We start from the raw sequence: 15,665 nt of genomic DNA, 5'->3' as shown, positions 1-15,665 counted from the left end.
ATTTTATTTTGTTTATCGTTCGTTTTTTTTTTTTTTCTTCTTTTAACAATGAAATTTTGGAAGCATATATTATTCATTATTATCAGAAATATTCATTAGAGCAAATAATAACTACAGCAATAGTAGTGATGGTGATATGTAGTTAATAACATTTTGCTTTTTATCACTAGTTGAAGACTTCTAGGTGTCAAGGTACTAATATTTATCCCTGCTGCATCGCTCCGGCACCTTTCCAATGGATCACGAGGTTAGGACGCGCTTCTTCGATCCTGGAAGTGACTCTCTGCCAAGCATCCTGTTCGTCATCAGGATCTTCCTGGTTATCTTCCCCCTCATCGTCATCATGGTTACGGCCAGGAGAAGAATGTTGCGGTGCCTCCCGAGACCGATCACCATTGCCTGCGATTTCCAAGCGGATCAACGAGGGTAGCATTCCTTTAATAAGACATACACCCAACTGTGTGTAATCCTCGCGCGAGATACCGTTACAACCCACATCGAGGTGAATTAACTTTTCAAGAGCCTGCTGTGAGTTAAAGGAGGCGCCATTGGGGATGTTTGCACTCAGTGAAGAAGAAGAGGGGGGGGCATTTGTGGGTGACATGGTTGTAGAGGGTACAGAGCTGGGTGAAGAAGGAGGGTTTATCTGTTGTTGTTCTTCCAAGGCCTTATGAAGCACATTGATCTGGTTTTCGTACAAGCCTAAACTCTCCAGCGATCTTGCACCAACGAGTCCATGCCATCCTAGGACGCCAACCATGTTGGATCCAAGCTCCAAGTTTCTTAATGTTGCATTATACGATTTAGTTGCTGTTACTGCTACACCTTCTGATGATGATAATGATGCTTGCGTCGGCTCTATTGACTGTCCTTCATCTCCTCCTAACTGAGCATCCGTACTCGTGCTACAAGTAGGAGTGAGGGCCGCACCCAAGGCTCGTGCGCCTCTGTTCCCGATACGATTATTACGCATGCGTACAGTGATGAGGCTATGGTTATGACGTAATGCGTCCGCCAAGTATCCAGCTCCGATTGAAGAGACGTTACAGTAATCCATCCACAATTCTTGTAATGTAGAGTTGGATTTAAGAGCGGAGGCAATTGTTTCCAAGACAGTATCACCATCCATTCGGATTTCCCGTTCCTGCTCTGATGTCAGGGGACGATTTAAAGTTTGAATGTCATCATCAAAAGGGATCTTGTCTTCGACTCCTTCCTCCACCGGTAAGGGTGGATCCATACATGAGCTCATTCTCAATCGCTGTAATGCCTTATTGGACTCGAGTGCCTGTCCGATAGCGCGACCACCTTCTTCTGTGATTTCATTATCACTCAGATCAATCTCTTTTAGACCACCTGCGTCTGCCTGATTTTGGCTTGCCAATAATGTGGCGATGGATCGAGCCCCGGCCTCTGTGAATGAGTTGAGACACAGATCCAACTTTTGTAAAGTCCTGTTGTTGCCTTGAGTTATGGTTTGACAGAGAACTTGAACATCCTGATCTGTCAGTTTGTTTCTCGCCAGAATTAATTCCTGTAATGTGATATTTTTTTCCAACGCCTGAGCCAAGTATTGAACACTGGTCTCGTGATGTCCTCCAAAACCCTTGTTCTCCAAATCTAAACGGAGGAGGCCTTTATTCTTGCTTAAACCTTCAGACAAGAGTTTCACTACGGCTTCATTATTACCGAGATGGTCGCTTCCAATGTTAAGACGTTCCAGAGTGGTATTGTGTTCCAATGCGGTGGCTAGTATTTTGGCAGCAGTCTCATCAAACGAGTGTCCGGAGGCGTAGAATTCCTTGAGGATGGCATTATGAGTAAGTGCTTCAAAGATCTGACCGAGTTCTGAGGAGGTCACACGTCGGAAGGAGAGGATATGGAGACTCGTGAAAGTGGCATCGTTGTCGCGTAGACGCTTCACCCATGACTCGACACTGTTTGTGTTACCACCTCCCCAGGCCATTTTGTTATTTTGAATGGGTGGTTTTTAAAGAATAAAGAAGAGAGGTGTTTATTATTTGTATCAAATGAAGAATAAGAAAAAAAAAAAAAAAAAAAAAAAAAAAAGAGAATGAAATGGTTTCCAAAAAAGAATGACGAATGGATTGACGACAATTAAACTTTTTATCAAGCATTTAAAAAAAGTCAGGCACATGGGTGGCTTTGTTTCTAGACATGACAGATACCGATCCATCAGGAGCCTATCTGCCTCAGCTTCTTCAACTCTTGTTCAAACTCTTTCCAGTCAACGCGCAGCTGAGGATTATTCTTAGTGCTTGTACTAGAGTCGCTTGAGATGTTGCTCTGACGGCTATGAGGGTTGATTGCATCATGTGGGATTGTACCAGCTTCTTGCTGTTGAATAACAGATGTGGTTAGCTCCAATAGATGGTTGATCATCTCCTAAATGTATGCACAAAAATGGTAAGGAATAAGGATGACAATGAGTTTTTTTTTTTTTTTTTTTTTTTTTACACATATTAGAATCTTCTTTTTAACATGAATTAGGATGGACGAAGAGAGATATTTTTTGATGTCTTAACGGAGATTTTTTTTTTTTTTTTTTTTTTTTTCCATACCAATGATTCTGAACGTGGACCTACATCCAGACACTCACGTAGGCCATGAATAATCTTGCCCATATTCATAAAGCTGGATTGATTAGTGATCTTGTGGAAAATAACGCGAGCTTTGGCCTTACGGTCGATAGTTTTTTTAGATAGTCCCTGCAACTGTATTGAAAATGTAGGATTCATATCTTCCAGCTTCAAGAAATGAGATCGAATACCCTCGACAAGTTCATCCATCGCATTTTCATTTACTATGGACTATGTGTGATATCAAAAGTATTCAAACAGATTAAGTTTTTATCTTTTTACTAAGCGGTCTTACTCGACTTGGATACATATACAAATGCACGCATAAAACTCTGCACTTACCAAAGTATCATCCCTCAAAGAGCCTGGTTGTACCCGTGACAATGAGTTGCTGCTGCAATCGGAACATTTATAGAGAATGATCATCCTTGCAGTATCAGATAACCCAGGGTTTCTAAGCAACCTTCTCCGTAATGCCACAGAAGGGTCTCGCAACTCGTCTTCCGAAGGTAATAGTCCTCTTGCATGGATGAGATTACCAATCCATTTGTTATTCTCAGCATCTTTATTGTCGTTATTGTCAGCTTCGTCATATTCTTCAAGTAGCTTGAGGAATGACTTTATTGCTTGCACAGCATCTACTGGTTCAGGATAATAAGCCTCTTTTTCAGTTGAGTAAAGCATTGTGAAAAGATGATCGGTCCATTGGAAGCATTGTTGAAGGTAAGCAGGTGTCCATTGTTGATCAAACTGAATGGCGTTAGAGATGGGAATGGAAGCTTGTTGCAGAATGCCGCATACGATGGCAAACTCGTGATGGGTCTGCTCGAGACTCATTCATCGAACTCGAGTAAAAAAAACCGCAAACAAACAAAAAAAAAAAAAAAAAAAAAAAAAGTGAGATTGAGCGCCTGTGCATCTTGTAAACCATCACAATCAGTGGCAAAATAGAATAAAAAAATTCAATTCGCGCACGACTGAAGGGCGAAGCTTGGACATGTCAATCGAGCCCTTTTCTTTTATTATAATCATTATGATATGATGATTTACATGAGACGTGTGAAAATACGAATGACACAGACAAAGGACCCACACAAACACAGTGACTAGAAGAAAGGGGAGAAAGGGGAACAAAGCCGCGCACGCATTCTTCTTCTCTTTTTTCTTTCTCTCATTTCATTCTCATCCCAATCTCTCAACCTCATTCTGTTCAGACTTGACAAGAATAAAAAAAAAAAATTGATTCAAAAGGATATTTGCAACCAACTTTTAGCAAACTTTGTTAAAAAACAAAAAAAAAAAAAAAAAAAAAAAAAAAATGAGCGTTCGAAAAGCTACCCATGCTGGTTCCTGGTACAAGTCTAAAGGTAAATCCTTTTTTTTTTTTCCTATCTATTGCTTAACCAAGTTATATATTTTGGACTTCTGACCATTAATCCAATGCATATGACTTTTATTTGTATGACCATCTAGGACCGGAACTTGACCAACAGTTGACACGATGGTTGGCTGATGCAGGGGAGACAACCTCTACTGGCGATGCATACCCTATCCAGGGCCTTCGTGCCATCATTGCTCCGTAAGTCGTGAAAGGAAAGCTTAAAGGAAAGCTTAAAGGAAGTATTTGCAGTTTAAGAAATCGAACATAATAACTCACATGACATGTATTATCTTTTTCCAAAAAAAAAAAAAAAAAAAAAAAGTCATGCAGGATATTCGTTCAGTGGATCAGCTGCGGGGTATGCCTACAAGTGCATACAACCAGACGCTTTGTAAGTTGTTTTTATTTTTATTTTTTTATAATGCGTTACTTGTAAAATTGAGGAGTTAAAAAAAAAAAAAAAAAAATACTTTGTGCTTCTTTTTCAAATAAAAAAAAAAAAAAAAAAAAAAAAAAACTTTTTCAATTTGTAGCAAACGTGTATTTATTCTTGGACCATCTCACCATGTTTACCTGCCTGGATGTGCCATCTCAAAGTGCCCAAAATACAACACGCCATTGGGAGATTTAATCATTAATCAAGAAGGTATAAACGTGTATAAAACCAGAAAAAGCATACATGATGAAAGACGATCCTTCAGTTTTACGAGAAGATAAGTCTAGAGAACTTTTATTAAGTATATATACTCTTTTTTATTTATTATTTGTTATTATGATTGTTTGGACTACGAAATATGTAGTCAACAAGACATTGGAGAAGACAGGCCAGTTTGGGTACATGTCTCAGGAGACGGACGAGGATGAACATAGCATTGAAATGCATCTACCCTATGTTTACAAGGTTTTTGAAAACCACTTGGAAAATGTCACTATCATTCCTATTCTAGTCGGCGCCCTGACAGAGACCTCAGAGAAACAGTACGGGAAACTCTTGGCTCCGTTCCTGGATGATCCCGAGAATCTCTTTATTGTCTCAAGCGACTTTTGTCATTGGTAAGTATAACTCTTTTTTAAAACAATAATCATGATAGTATAACGAGGATAGTGCTTGTGTTGTATTGTAAATATTGACCAATTATTTTTTTTTTTTTTTTTTTTTCAACTACAGGGGACAACGCTTCAACTATACATATTATGCTAACAACGATGGAATGGTAACCCAATATTTTGGAGCAGGCCGGGCACAGAATCCTACAGATCCCCAGATCTTTGAGTCCATTCGTAGGCTTGATCATGAAGGCATGGAGAAGATTGAGCAACAGAGCCATTCGACATTTTGCAGGTATCTGAATAGGACCAAAAACACCATCTGTGGACGACATCCCATTGGCGTGCTCTTGGCGGCATTGGAGGATGATATGGCCAAGGCCAAGGCCTCGGAATCTATCAAGAAATATAGAACTCGATTTGTTCACTATGCTCAATCGAGTAGTGTCAAGTCGGCTTCAGATTCCAGTGTTTCCTATGCCTCAGCATTTATTCAGCGCGAACAGTAGTACAGTAGATGTTCTTTCATGTTCACTCATCCTTGTCTTCAGAGCTACAAAATAATAAAAATAAATATTAAACGCTGCAATGAGGGCAAATGAAACTAATGAAATCAATAAATATCTGTCAGTAAACCCCTCGAAAAGGAACTTTTATTAGATTAACATTTATAATGACATGAGAATGAAAGACTAAATTGGTAAGCTGAAAGAATAGAAAAAAGAAAACGAAAAAAAAAAGAGAAAAAAGAAAATACAAAGAAGTACGAGCATGGGAAAACAAATTAGTAGAGATGATGAATGACTACATTAGGAGGGGAAAAGAAAAGGAAAAAGGATATAAAAAAAATAAAAAAAAAAAAAAAAAAAAATGGAGCTTATTTCTTGCCAGATTCATTATAGCCTTGAGAGCGTGGAGCAGATGCAGGTGCAGACAGTGGAGCAATTTCATTAGAAGACTGAAGCGATGGACTTGAAGACTTGGCCTCGGACTTGGATAAAGGCCAAGCTGTTGAAGGATTTAGAAGGCTGGTAGCTACCGCTGTAGTAGAAGAAGCCTTTTGATGATGCAACCCCTTGTTAATGGAGACAGGCACAGCGGGTGAACGACGTTTGTGAACCATGGATTGATGTCGCCGAAGTAACATTTGCGCCGAAAATCTCTTGCGACATCCATCAATGCCGCACTCGAGCTCCTTAGGCCCATGACGCTCCAAATGGCGTTCCAATTGGATGGCATCAATGAAAACCTTTTTACAGTCATCGTATGTACAATGAAAGGGTCGTGGCCGAGGGCCTGCAGGTGCAGCTTTGCCATTATCCTCTTGGCCTTTTGTTTGGCGAGCACTATGCTCGCCATCATCCGACCGACCTGCCCTATCAACATCCGCTCCACTCTTGATGTCCTCGGTTTTAGCTACCAGCTTCTTTTTAATGTTTCCTTTGGTGGAGCTGCGCTCTTCCGCTTTTGGCTGCTTGGTTTGCTTAAGTTCCGTAGACTCTTTTGGCTTTTTAGTAGGGGTTCGCGTCGTTATCTCCTCATCGTCACCATCGTCTTCATCGCTGTAGTCTCCACCAGATTGCTCTACCTCCACCCAAGTTCGAGTCTTGCGGTCTAGTTCGACAGGATCTACAACATCGCCCGAAGCCACAATCCGAGGTTCGCGTCTCCTGGACCGACCAGGACGTTGTCTTGTAATACCGGGTGGATTTTCCCACTTTTCAGAACGTCGCTTGTGGACCATGGACTGATGACGACGCAGTAACATGAGGGACGAAAATAGCTTACCACACATATCCAAGTCGCATTCCAACTCCTTGGGCCCATGGCGCTCGATGTGCCTCTCAAGCTGTAGAGCATCCACAAATCGTTTACCACAGTCCTCGATCTCGCAGATAAAGGGCCGAGGGCGGCCTGTACCCGTAGGTGTAGCTGGGCTGGCCTCGGCTGGCTGGCGGCGGGATCCAAAAGCAAAAGGCCCATCTTCCGTAAGAGTGTTGTCAACAGGAGTGGCTGGAGTTGAACCGCGTGGAGAAGAGGCTCGTGATTCGGATCGTACCCGAGTCAGTCTTTGCAACTTTTCGGACCTCTCCTTTTCCTTGCGCAATTTAGACTCTGTGCCATCATCCCTATACTCTCTATGGACCTTGAGTCGTTTTTCTCCAGGAAGATAGTCTTTATAGGAATGTTTGCTCTTGACTCCTTTAGCGGGTGTATCCCCGTGACGCCTCTTGTTGTCTATAATCTCTGGTTGCTCCAAGAGACCCTGCGGGTCCCGTGATTCCCTCAAGGCAAGGTCTTGGAGTTTCATCTTTCGCTTATGACGCGCACCATGGAGTGCCAGAATCGGATCTTCCGTCAATAGGTGATGGTTGTGATGATGGTGATGGCGATGATGGTGGTGATGCTGATGGCTCGCCTGTGGATTTCCTGTCATAAGATCTAAATCCATACGATCCGTATCTAACTCCATTGGTGCTGCTGGCTCATTCAGCATCATATCTTCCTCTATGGGAATGGTAAATGAACCATGCATGTCCAATGGGATGGGAAGAAAACGAATATCAAAAAGTCAGGCTCAGATAACATCTTCCTATTTGTTTCCATGCTCTCTAAACTTCCCCCCCACCCCAAAGTCCAAAGTACAATCCCCCTGTTGCTCAATTTTTTTTTTATTTTTTCCCGCTTTCACTGAAAGCTGTTTGAGTGATGATTATTCACTCAATTGAAATAAAATGTTTCTCCCTGTGTTCCTCTCTCCTCTTCCCCCGAGTATTCAAATTTCTTCCCGCCAAAAATGAATCTGCAGGTCGGAAAGTGAACACAAAAAAAAAAACAGGCTGATTAATTATAGTTACAGAAGTAATCCCCCTGTTTTGTTTTTTTTTTTTGTGTCCTGCTGATTGTGTATACAGGGGCAACGCGTTGGTGTAATTGAAACGAAAAATGTATACTTAGACAGCTATACAAAAAGGATGAAATGGGTCTGCTTTCAAAAGCACCATAAAACGCACGGGAAAAAAGGTAGCTTTTGTTTTAAAATAAAATAAAATAAAAACACATAGTTTCTCTCGTTGATTTCTTAGGATAGTTGAAGTGTGTATCATGTGCATTCTTAGAATCGACAACGTGCCTTGGAGAAAGTAAAAATGAGAGGGGTTTACCCTTACCTGAGAACCAGATGGGCATCATCATCTCGCCTCCAAGGGTCTTGACAGAAACTTGCCTACAGATCCATTTTCGAGGCGCGGAATCTTTGGTAATAGAATCCTTGACCCGGCTTGCACTTGTCATGGAAAAGCCCGTCGATGTGGTCATTCCAATAGGTTGTCTTGAAGTTGATGGGATATGATCATGATGACGGTGATAATGTTGGCCATGTCCATGACCTATAGAACCTCCCTGTCTCTCGAGACGATCACTTCCTACATCGTCCTTGACTTTGGACTTGTATTCACCCTCGGACATGGAGGGCCACTTACGAGAGCTATCGATGCCTTCGAGAGCTAGGCTCCTAGAGAATGATTCGTGAGACGTCATCAGTATTAGTTTCAAGATCTAGAGTGATCAGTGTAGCACAAACGAGGGTAACAACTGAGAAGACGTCGCTCATGCTCACACAACAAATGTTGATAGTGACCACTGATATCAGGAATTGAAAGAAGCGCTGGTGTTCACATTTGATATCCCATCAGTGTTAATGATGCTGAAGAAACAATATCAAGGATAATAAAAGGAAGAAAAGCAAGATTTTTTTTTTTTTAAAAAAAAAAAAAAAAAAAAAAAAAAAAAAAAAGTGAAAAAAAGAAGTTCGGATCCGTCCCAATCACCGTATATAAGGACCCAGTATTCAAGCTCTTATTGTCCTGAACGACAGACATACAAATCCCCGTACTATGTGTTCTTTCCCCCTTCCTCCCACCCCTAGTGCAAAGAAGATGGTACCCGGGCCAGGCACAAAGGATGAGATCAATGATCAAGGACCACTCAATGTCGAGTAACAATAATTATATAAAAAAAATTAACGAAATAATCCTTCCCGCCCATGCCAACAGTTTCACTGTGCCACCAGATGATAGGACCGTTTTGTCCACCCATTTCATGCATCCTCATGCATGGCAACTGGTCGTGTTTATATTATATACAATAAATAAAATAAATATAAAGCCCGATTGTATGCGCACGCATCTTTTTTTTTTTTTTTTTTTTTTTGCCTTCCCTTCTATCCATATCCATTTATCCAACTTTGAATATTTGTCTCTGTTCCTCTCTCAAACAACTTTAAAGAAAAGTGAAAAAAAAAAAAAAAAAAAAAAAAAAAGAAAAGGATAATTAAGATAGGAAGTATGGGAAATATGTATAGATGGGAAGTATGTATAGAATGGGAAGGAGTGGGACATGGGACGCGACAAACTTCCATTTTTTTTTTTTTTTTTTTTTTTTTGGCTTTGCACACGCAATACATGTTCTGTACCAATCGTCATTTACTGAACATGGTGTCAATTAATTGCATCCGAGAACAGACTGGGAAGGAAAAAAAAAAAAAAAAAAAAAAAAAAAAAAAAAAATTGCCCATTTCACCTGGGCAAAGTGTCTTATGTATGCGCCTACCCTTCACTCTCGCTTGCATTCGAGTCATCTTGGAGAGAAGCAGTGTTTTCAAAGGGGACTTCCCGACGCGGCATCTGTCGTGCGGCCGTGGCCAACACATCTAGACCCTGCAAAGGATGATCATGATACAAAACCAGATCATGGTGGTTTCGTCGGTGATGGTGATGAGGATTTTGGCTGTAATTATCTATGCTCATGGACTGAGTCGAGTCAACAGTATTGGTGTGGTCTTGACGATGTGCTAGATGCTGTAGACTCTTCCTCCGGACATCGTTCGACGAGGTTTTGACGGCGGTCGTAACATTGGGTTGACTGTGCGCCAGAAACTTGAGCTCCCTCGGAGACGAAGGTTTGGACTCTAGATCAGGATCTGATTCTGAATCTGAATTAGGATGGGATTCTACGGTCGAATCGAATTGCGATTCAGAATCCGAATGAGATTCGGCGACGGACGGACGTTTTCGAGCCAGTGAAGTCGTAGAAGGGCCGCGGCGCGTTGGGTCGAGAACTCTGCTGAAGGCATCATTCTCACTATTCATGGATAGTGAAGATGATAGGCTCGTAAGCTCATCTGCATCATCGTCATCAAGGATTTTGTGGAGTTGTAAGTGGTGAGGATGTTGTTTTAGAGTAGGTTGTATAGCATCATTTCTCTTTTGATCTTGGGATCTGAACTCATCCACGTCCATGGCTTCAGAGTGCTGTTGAACGTCTTGACGAAGTGTGCTGTTCTGATGATGGTTATTTGCAGACGAAAACGTAGTTGATGACAGAGTTTTGGGCTTTGATGCTGGTGTGGAGAGTGTTGAAGATATTGGATGGGAGAGGTGATCTGGTGTGACAAGTTTGGATGAGAGTGCAGATACAGGAGGGGAAGGTAATGAAGGTGAGGACAAGTGTGAGAAGATGGGAGTGATAGATGGTGGAGGGGGAAGAGAAGGAGGGCTATAAGATATGGATGTCTGGTTGAGAGATTGTGATTGTTGTGGGTGGGCATGGATATATGGCTGTGGTTGTTTCTGTGGTTGTGATTGTGGTTGAAATGGCGAGACAGAACCAGTCTGAGCTGGGGATTGGGTGTTGATGTCCTCCATTCTCTCTTTACTTTTTTTTTTTTTTTTTTTTTTTACAAGTTGATGATACACTTTTCTCGTTATCACCTTGGTTAAGTTATGATAAAGAAAAAAGAAAAAAGGAAAGACGTCTACGTCTGCTGATCTGAAGGAAGTAAGAGGTGAATTCGTGAACGGTGTTGATATTGTGGTCAGTTCAACAATAACAATAATGTGTTTTTTTTTTTTTTAAGAAAAAATAAAATAAAATAAAATAACTTGAGAGAAGAGTAGAAAAGAGGAGAAGAGAAAAGAGAAAAGGGAGAAGAGAAAAGAAGAGAAAAGTGAAGAAAAGAAATGGATGATGATGGTGATGATAGACAATTTTAACCACAAAGAAATGTAATGTCTGTAGTGGCCAAGAACCAAGGACAAAGAAGGAGCTAGTGGACAAAGGAATGAAAAGAAGTGGAAAATGAAATGAAGAAGAAGAATGTGTCTGTTGAGAAATAGGATCGAAAATAGGTGAATGGAAGATAGGGTCCAATGAAGAATATAAGAGTTGATTGCTAAAGGGGAGACAAGGAAGCAAAGTAAGGACGGAAATAAGACTATGAGATAACGTACAAGTGGCACATTAGAAAAACAGAAAGAAGAAATAAACAAAAAAGAGTGGATTGCGGATAAGGAAGGAAGGAAGGAAAGGCAGTGATGAAGTGAAAATAAAGATGGAATGTGGAAAGAAGAAGAAGAAAAAGAAAAAGAGGAAGAAAAGGAAAATGAGAAAATGAAGGAACCTTTGTATTGTATTGTGTTCTGTAGTCTATCCGGTACACTGATTTTAAACAGGAAGGAAGGAAGGAAGGAAGGAAGGAAGGAAGGAAGGAAGGAAGGAAGGAAGGAAGGAAAGAAGGAAAGAAGAAGAGAAAAAAAAAAAAAAAAAAAAAAAAAAAGGACTTGTCCTTTCTTCTTTCTTCTTTACTACTTTACTACCCACTTTGCTTATCAAAGCTATCTTTCCAATCTGCATTGACATTTAACACCAGATGTTGAACCTTGACACGTTGAACAACGAACATTAAGCATCCAACAAAGAGGAAAAGAAAGAAAAAAAACTTGTATGCATATTAAGACCAGATAACGTTGTGGACACATGCACACCATTCATGCAATTTTGCAAACGACTTCAACTCATGTTGACTGTGGTAAAACCATTCTTACGATCACACTTATTTCTCTGTTTTCTTTTTTTTTTTTTTTTTTAAAAAAGATTATTATGGCTATGAATCTATTTTTCTATGGGTTTTTTAAAGTTTTAAAAATGACACTGAGAGGAAAGAGGATAGTAGCAAGAAAGGAGCTATTAGCATTGACACTCTCTCTATCTCTGTCTCCCATGCTCTCTCTCTTTCTTTCTCTCTCTCTTTGTTGCTTATTTTATATATATCCTTTTTTCTTATTTTATCTTCAATTGTCTTGTGTAATCGGTTGACTTCATCTGGGAAATGAAAAAAAAAATTGGCGGGAAAATATAATCGTAGAATAGAATAAGACGGATGCAATTATACAATTATAAATGTTATATATATTTTATGAATATTATGAACATGTAATTATATATTATATATATATAATAATAAGAATTAATATAAAAAAAAAATATCCCGTGGTGGTATGGTGAATGCCCCCTGTCCCTCTTGTTCTCTTCATGCATATATTCGATCCCGAATGAATGTGTTGCTCATTCGCGAAGAATGAAAAAAAAAAAAAAAAAAAAAAAAAAAAAAGAAAACTCATGGTCTAATGATCATTGCATTCAAGTCCAAAGTTCCCTATTGCATAATGATTTAGGATATTTGCGAACACAACCAATATAAAATAAAATTAAAATGACTCCATAGAATTTATATACATATGCATGGCTTAAGAACAGACATCATATATATAATATTTATATGTTATCGAATACAGATAAATATGTATAACGCTATCCATGGTACGGAAGCAATTAAATAGCGGTAGTGCACACAACGCGAGAATTGTGGTTGTTTGAGAGGATCTGCACACACCATGCAGCAAATAATTTGAGCATTGCACACATTTGGTGAGATGTGTCACTAAGAACCTCTGGAACTAACTCATGCAGGAGAAAAGCGAAAAAAAAAAAAAAAAAAAAAAAAAAAAAAAAGACGTATAAATGTATAAATGTATGCATTCAACTTGGCTTGTCGACCAGATGAAATTTATACACACGCTTTTTTTTTTTATTATTATTATTTTTACCGCTTTAAATATACACATTAAAAAAAAAAATGGCGGCAAAAAAAAAAAAAAAAAAAAAAAAAAACAAAAAAACAAAACAAAACAAAACAAATAAATCCTTGGGTTTTCGCGGGGTAATGGGACAGGTAGGGGCCAGACCATGAGACATATTTCTATCCATGTTCGGCATACATTGGTTGGTGTATAAATTGTATAATTTTACTTTGTTGCCATCCATCATTCAAAATGTAAACAGCCGGTCGGAAAATGCGAAACAACAAATGCCATCCCGTGCCAGAGCTGGATAAGAGTGAAAACAATATGTATATCTAAAAAAAAAAAATTAGCTTAAAGAGTAGCACCAGCTTTGAGTCATCAAAACGGGTGATCAACAAAAAGAGGTCATCAGTTCGTCTTCTTACCCGCCAGAAAATTTACTTGAATACTACTTCACTTTAACTGACTAGTCCATAATATGCTGTGTGAATCTCAGGGTGTCTTGTACTCCAAATGTACAATCATTCACCACGAATAACACTCTCACTTTTATATCGTCTACTCATCAAACTGATGCTCATATTTCTGGAGTCGTGCTCACGAACAGGAAGGAAAGAAAAAAAAAAAAACATCCTTGCTTTCAATGATTTTTTTTTTTACTAGTAAAACTTTGAGTGGGACGGAATACCCATCTGTTGGAGAGAGGATACACACAACCGGATATCTGTCTTTAAAATAAATAAGAAATGGCGGGATGCAGCATGATGTAACCATCCCATTTTCTCATGGAAAACGCGTGCATGCATGGTATCGAAGCTGTGCTTGGCTACTTTTTATATTTTCATTTCATCAATGATCCAAAGATTTTTTCAGACACAGCGTCTCTTTGTTCTATTTTCCTTCGTTGTAAATTATTGGTGTTCGACTATTATATATATATATATAAAATATTTTTTTGTTTTTTTTTTTACACATCTGTTCCTGCAGCAAACAAAATCGCATGCAAGACGACATCATCAAACAGAGGAAACGATAAACCAAATGAGGTTTGGTCATTTCCAAAGCTTTATTTCATGTCAACAGCATCGTTTCTGATCTGTGATTTAATGGATTTCCTTTTGGAATGGGTCGGATCCAAATTATTCCACTTAACCTTTCCTCACTGCTATTAGGCATTACAGACAGAGATCTGGCCGTCGGAGTGATCGCTATGACTATATCTAGCTGTAACTAGAAAGTGCTCTTGGGATACCCTCGGCTCCCAGCAATGGACCATACGACTTCTGAAGGAAGCTCCTTCTACATGTTACAGTTGCAATTCTCCTGGCTCTCCTGAAAGTTATAAAGCGGTGAGTATATATAATCGATATCAACCAGGCAACGTCTTATATAATGACTATCACCTGTCATCTCCCGATTGACACTCTCAGTCATCATGAGCGCTATACCTAATCAGTACGGGATACAGTCAGGAGCATTGGTGTGAGAACGTCTCCCAGGGGTGGATATGATACTAGCACAACTAGAGAAGACCTGTCCTGAGCTTTTTCATCTTCACTCTGTCGTGTCTCCATTAGAAAGATAACTCGACACTTCAGCTTAATTCTTCTGAAAGAAACGTGATTTCTCCCTCAAATCAATCTTCAAAAATCGCTACTCAAGAGCGAACATTATGATTTTGTCCTCACAGTTTTACAAGGCAGCATCTCCATGTTTTTAGAATCAGTTTGTACGATTACAACCAAGGAGGCATAAGAATAATATTTCCACACATGGTTGCTCTCCTCTATCCTGAATTTGAAAAGATTTTTTGCAATTTGGGTAGTTTTTTTTACGTCTGTTTTGTTCGCAAAATAAAATAGCTTATTTCTTTATATTTGCTGTGATATTTCTCAAAGCAATTCTGCTTTGCTTTCAAGCAAAGAAGAGTCTTAATGTAGATACTTACAACCCTGCAGTATTCACATGCCATCTAGTCTTAGCATCCCTGTCATCACTTTCTTTAGTTCTTATCGGAAAATAGAACCCTGGTAGATGTCGACGAGGGCTTGGAAGAGAGTCTTTAATACCTTGAAAGTAGCCTCCGGAGACTCATCAGTTTCTAGGTTCCTCCTTGAATTCCTTTGCTCGATGACAGCTTGGGACTTAGATAGTAATAAAAGTTGGCCTACAAGCTTAAGGCGAAATTGGCAATATCAACCTTTTTTTTTTTTTTTATCTGTTCTTGGTACATCATAGTATATATAGAAGAGCGGCACCCAAGAACGACTGGGTCTCATATACACACTATTGTATTGGCGAAGTTGATCTGCAATATCAACTCCACCCGAAGTGAAGAATTGTGAAAGCAAAAGCGAGTTTCCATTGTGATTGTAGGTGATACTAAAATCCACTCCCTCATCAAACAATGTGAGTTCATCTTCAAAGTATGAGGGACAGAAACCCTTGTAGCCATCAAGTTGGGATTGATACCCTTCATCATCAACAGTGTATTGCTGATCCGTCGTGTTCTAGATAAAAGTTGAAGGGAAATAGCACAAAAGCCTACATATAGTGGTATGAAAGCGTAGAAAAGTGGTACTTTATTGCTTTTCTCTCTCTCACTTTGACTTAAATTCCTCAGAAAGACATGAAGGCATAGTTTCAATGTATTAACCATCCTCATTCTCGAATGAACGAATGAAAAAATAAGCTTATAGTTCGGCCATCGCATTA

The 15,665-nt window shown here is 39.5% G+C and overlaps 6 protein-coding genes across 6 annotated transcripts; 1 reads left to right on the top strand and 5 right to left on the bottom strand.

Moving 5' to 3' along the window:
- Positions 1-61: 61 nt before the first annotated feature.
- BCR41DRAFT_363607 (hypothetical protein) lies at positions 62-2,049 on the bottom strand. The gene has a single exon (XM_022025910.1). It carries the CDS (start codon positions 1,964-1,966, stop codon positions 203-205), a length of 1,764 nt encoding a protein of 587 aa, XP_021876075.1. The 5' UTR covers positions 1,967-2,049; the 3' UTR covers positions 62-202.
- A 33-nt stretch (positions 2,050-2,082) lies between these two features.
- BCR41DRAFT_363604 (hypothetical protein) lies at positions 2,083-3,463 on the bottom strand. The gene is made up of 3 exons (XM_022025909.1): positions 2,943-3,463; positions 2,583-2,831; positions 2,083-2,406 (listed from the first exon to the last, which is right to left on the bottom strand). The coding sequence occupies exons 1-3, from the start codon at positions 3,435-3,437 to the stop codon at positions 2,197-2,199; spliced, it is 954 nt and encodes a 317-aa protein (XP_021876074.1). The 5' UTR covers positions 3,438-3,463; the 3' UTR covers positions 2,083-2,196.
- Positions 3,464-3,895: 432 nt separating this feature from the next.
- BCR41DRAFT_342611 (MEMO1 family) lies at positions 3,896-5,615 on the top strand. The gene is made up of 6 exons (XM_022022296.1): positions 3,896-3,967; positions 4,074-4,179; positions 4,304-4,372; positions 4,515-4,627; positions 4,782-5,034; positions 5,150-5,615. The coding sequence occupies exons 1-6, from the start codon at positions 3,919-3,921 to the stop codon at positions 5,535-5,537; spliced, it is 978 nt and encodes a 325-aa protein (XP_021876073.1). The 5' UTR covers positions 3,896-3,918; the 3' UTR covers positions 5,538-5,615.
- A 290-nt stretch (positions 5,616-5,905) lies between these two features.
- On the bottom strand, positions 5,906-7,564 carry BCR41DRAFT_375287 (hypothetical protein; the record flags this gene model as incomplete). The annotated part of the gene is made up of 1 exon (XM_022026935.1): positions 5,906-7,564. One exon carries the CDS (start codon positions 7,562-7,564, stop codon positions 5,906-5,908), a length of 1,659 nt encoding a protein of 552 aa, XP_021876072.1.
- Positions 7,565-7,773: 209 nt separating this feature from the next.
- Positions 7,774-11,017, bottom strand: BCR41DRAFT_211840 (hypothetical protein). The gene is made up of 3 exons (XM_022019965.1): positions 9,640-11,017; positions 8,199-8,542; positions 7,774-8,014 (listed from the first exon to the last, which is right to left on the bottom strand). Exons 1-3 carry the CDS (start codon positions 10,731-10,733, stop codon positions 7,983-7,985), a joined length of 1,470 nt encoding a protein of 489 aa, XP_021876071.1. The 5' UTR covers positions 10,734-11,017; the 3' UTR covers positions 7,774-7,982.
- Positions 11,018-11,670: 653 nt separating this feature from the next.
- Positions 11,671-11,912, bottom strand: BCR41DRAFT_211834 (hypothetical protein). The gene has a single exon (XM_022019964.1). It carries the CDS (start codon positions 11,853-11,855, stop codon positions 11,703-11,705), a length of 153 nt encoding a protein of 50 aa, XP_021876070.1. The 5' UTR covers positions 11,856-11,912; the 3' UTR covers positions 11,671-11,702.
- Between the last annotated feature and the right edge of the window lie 3,753 nt (positions 11,913-15,665).

This window comes from Lobosporangium transversale, assembly GCF_002105155.1.
Source record: "Lobosporangium transversale strain NRRL 3116 chromosome Unknown BCR41scaffold_64, whole genome shotgun sequence".
Taxonomy (NCBI): Eukaryota; Fungi; Mortierellomycota; class Mortierellomycetes; order Mortierellales; family Mortierellaceae; genus Lobosporangium; species Lobosporangium transversale.
The sequence above is the reverse complement of the archived record's forward strand: the minus strand, read 5'-3'. Positions and strand labels throughout refer to the sequence as shown.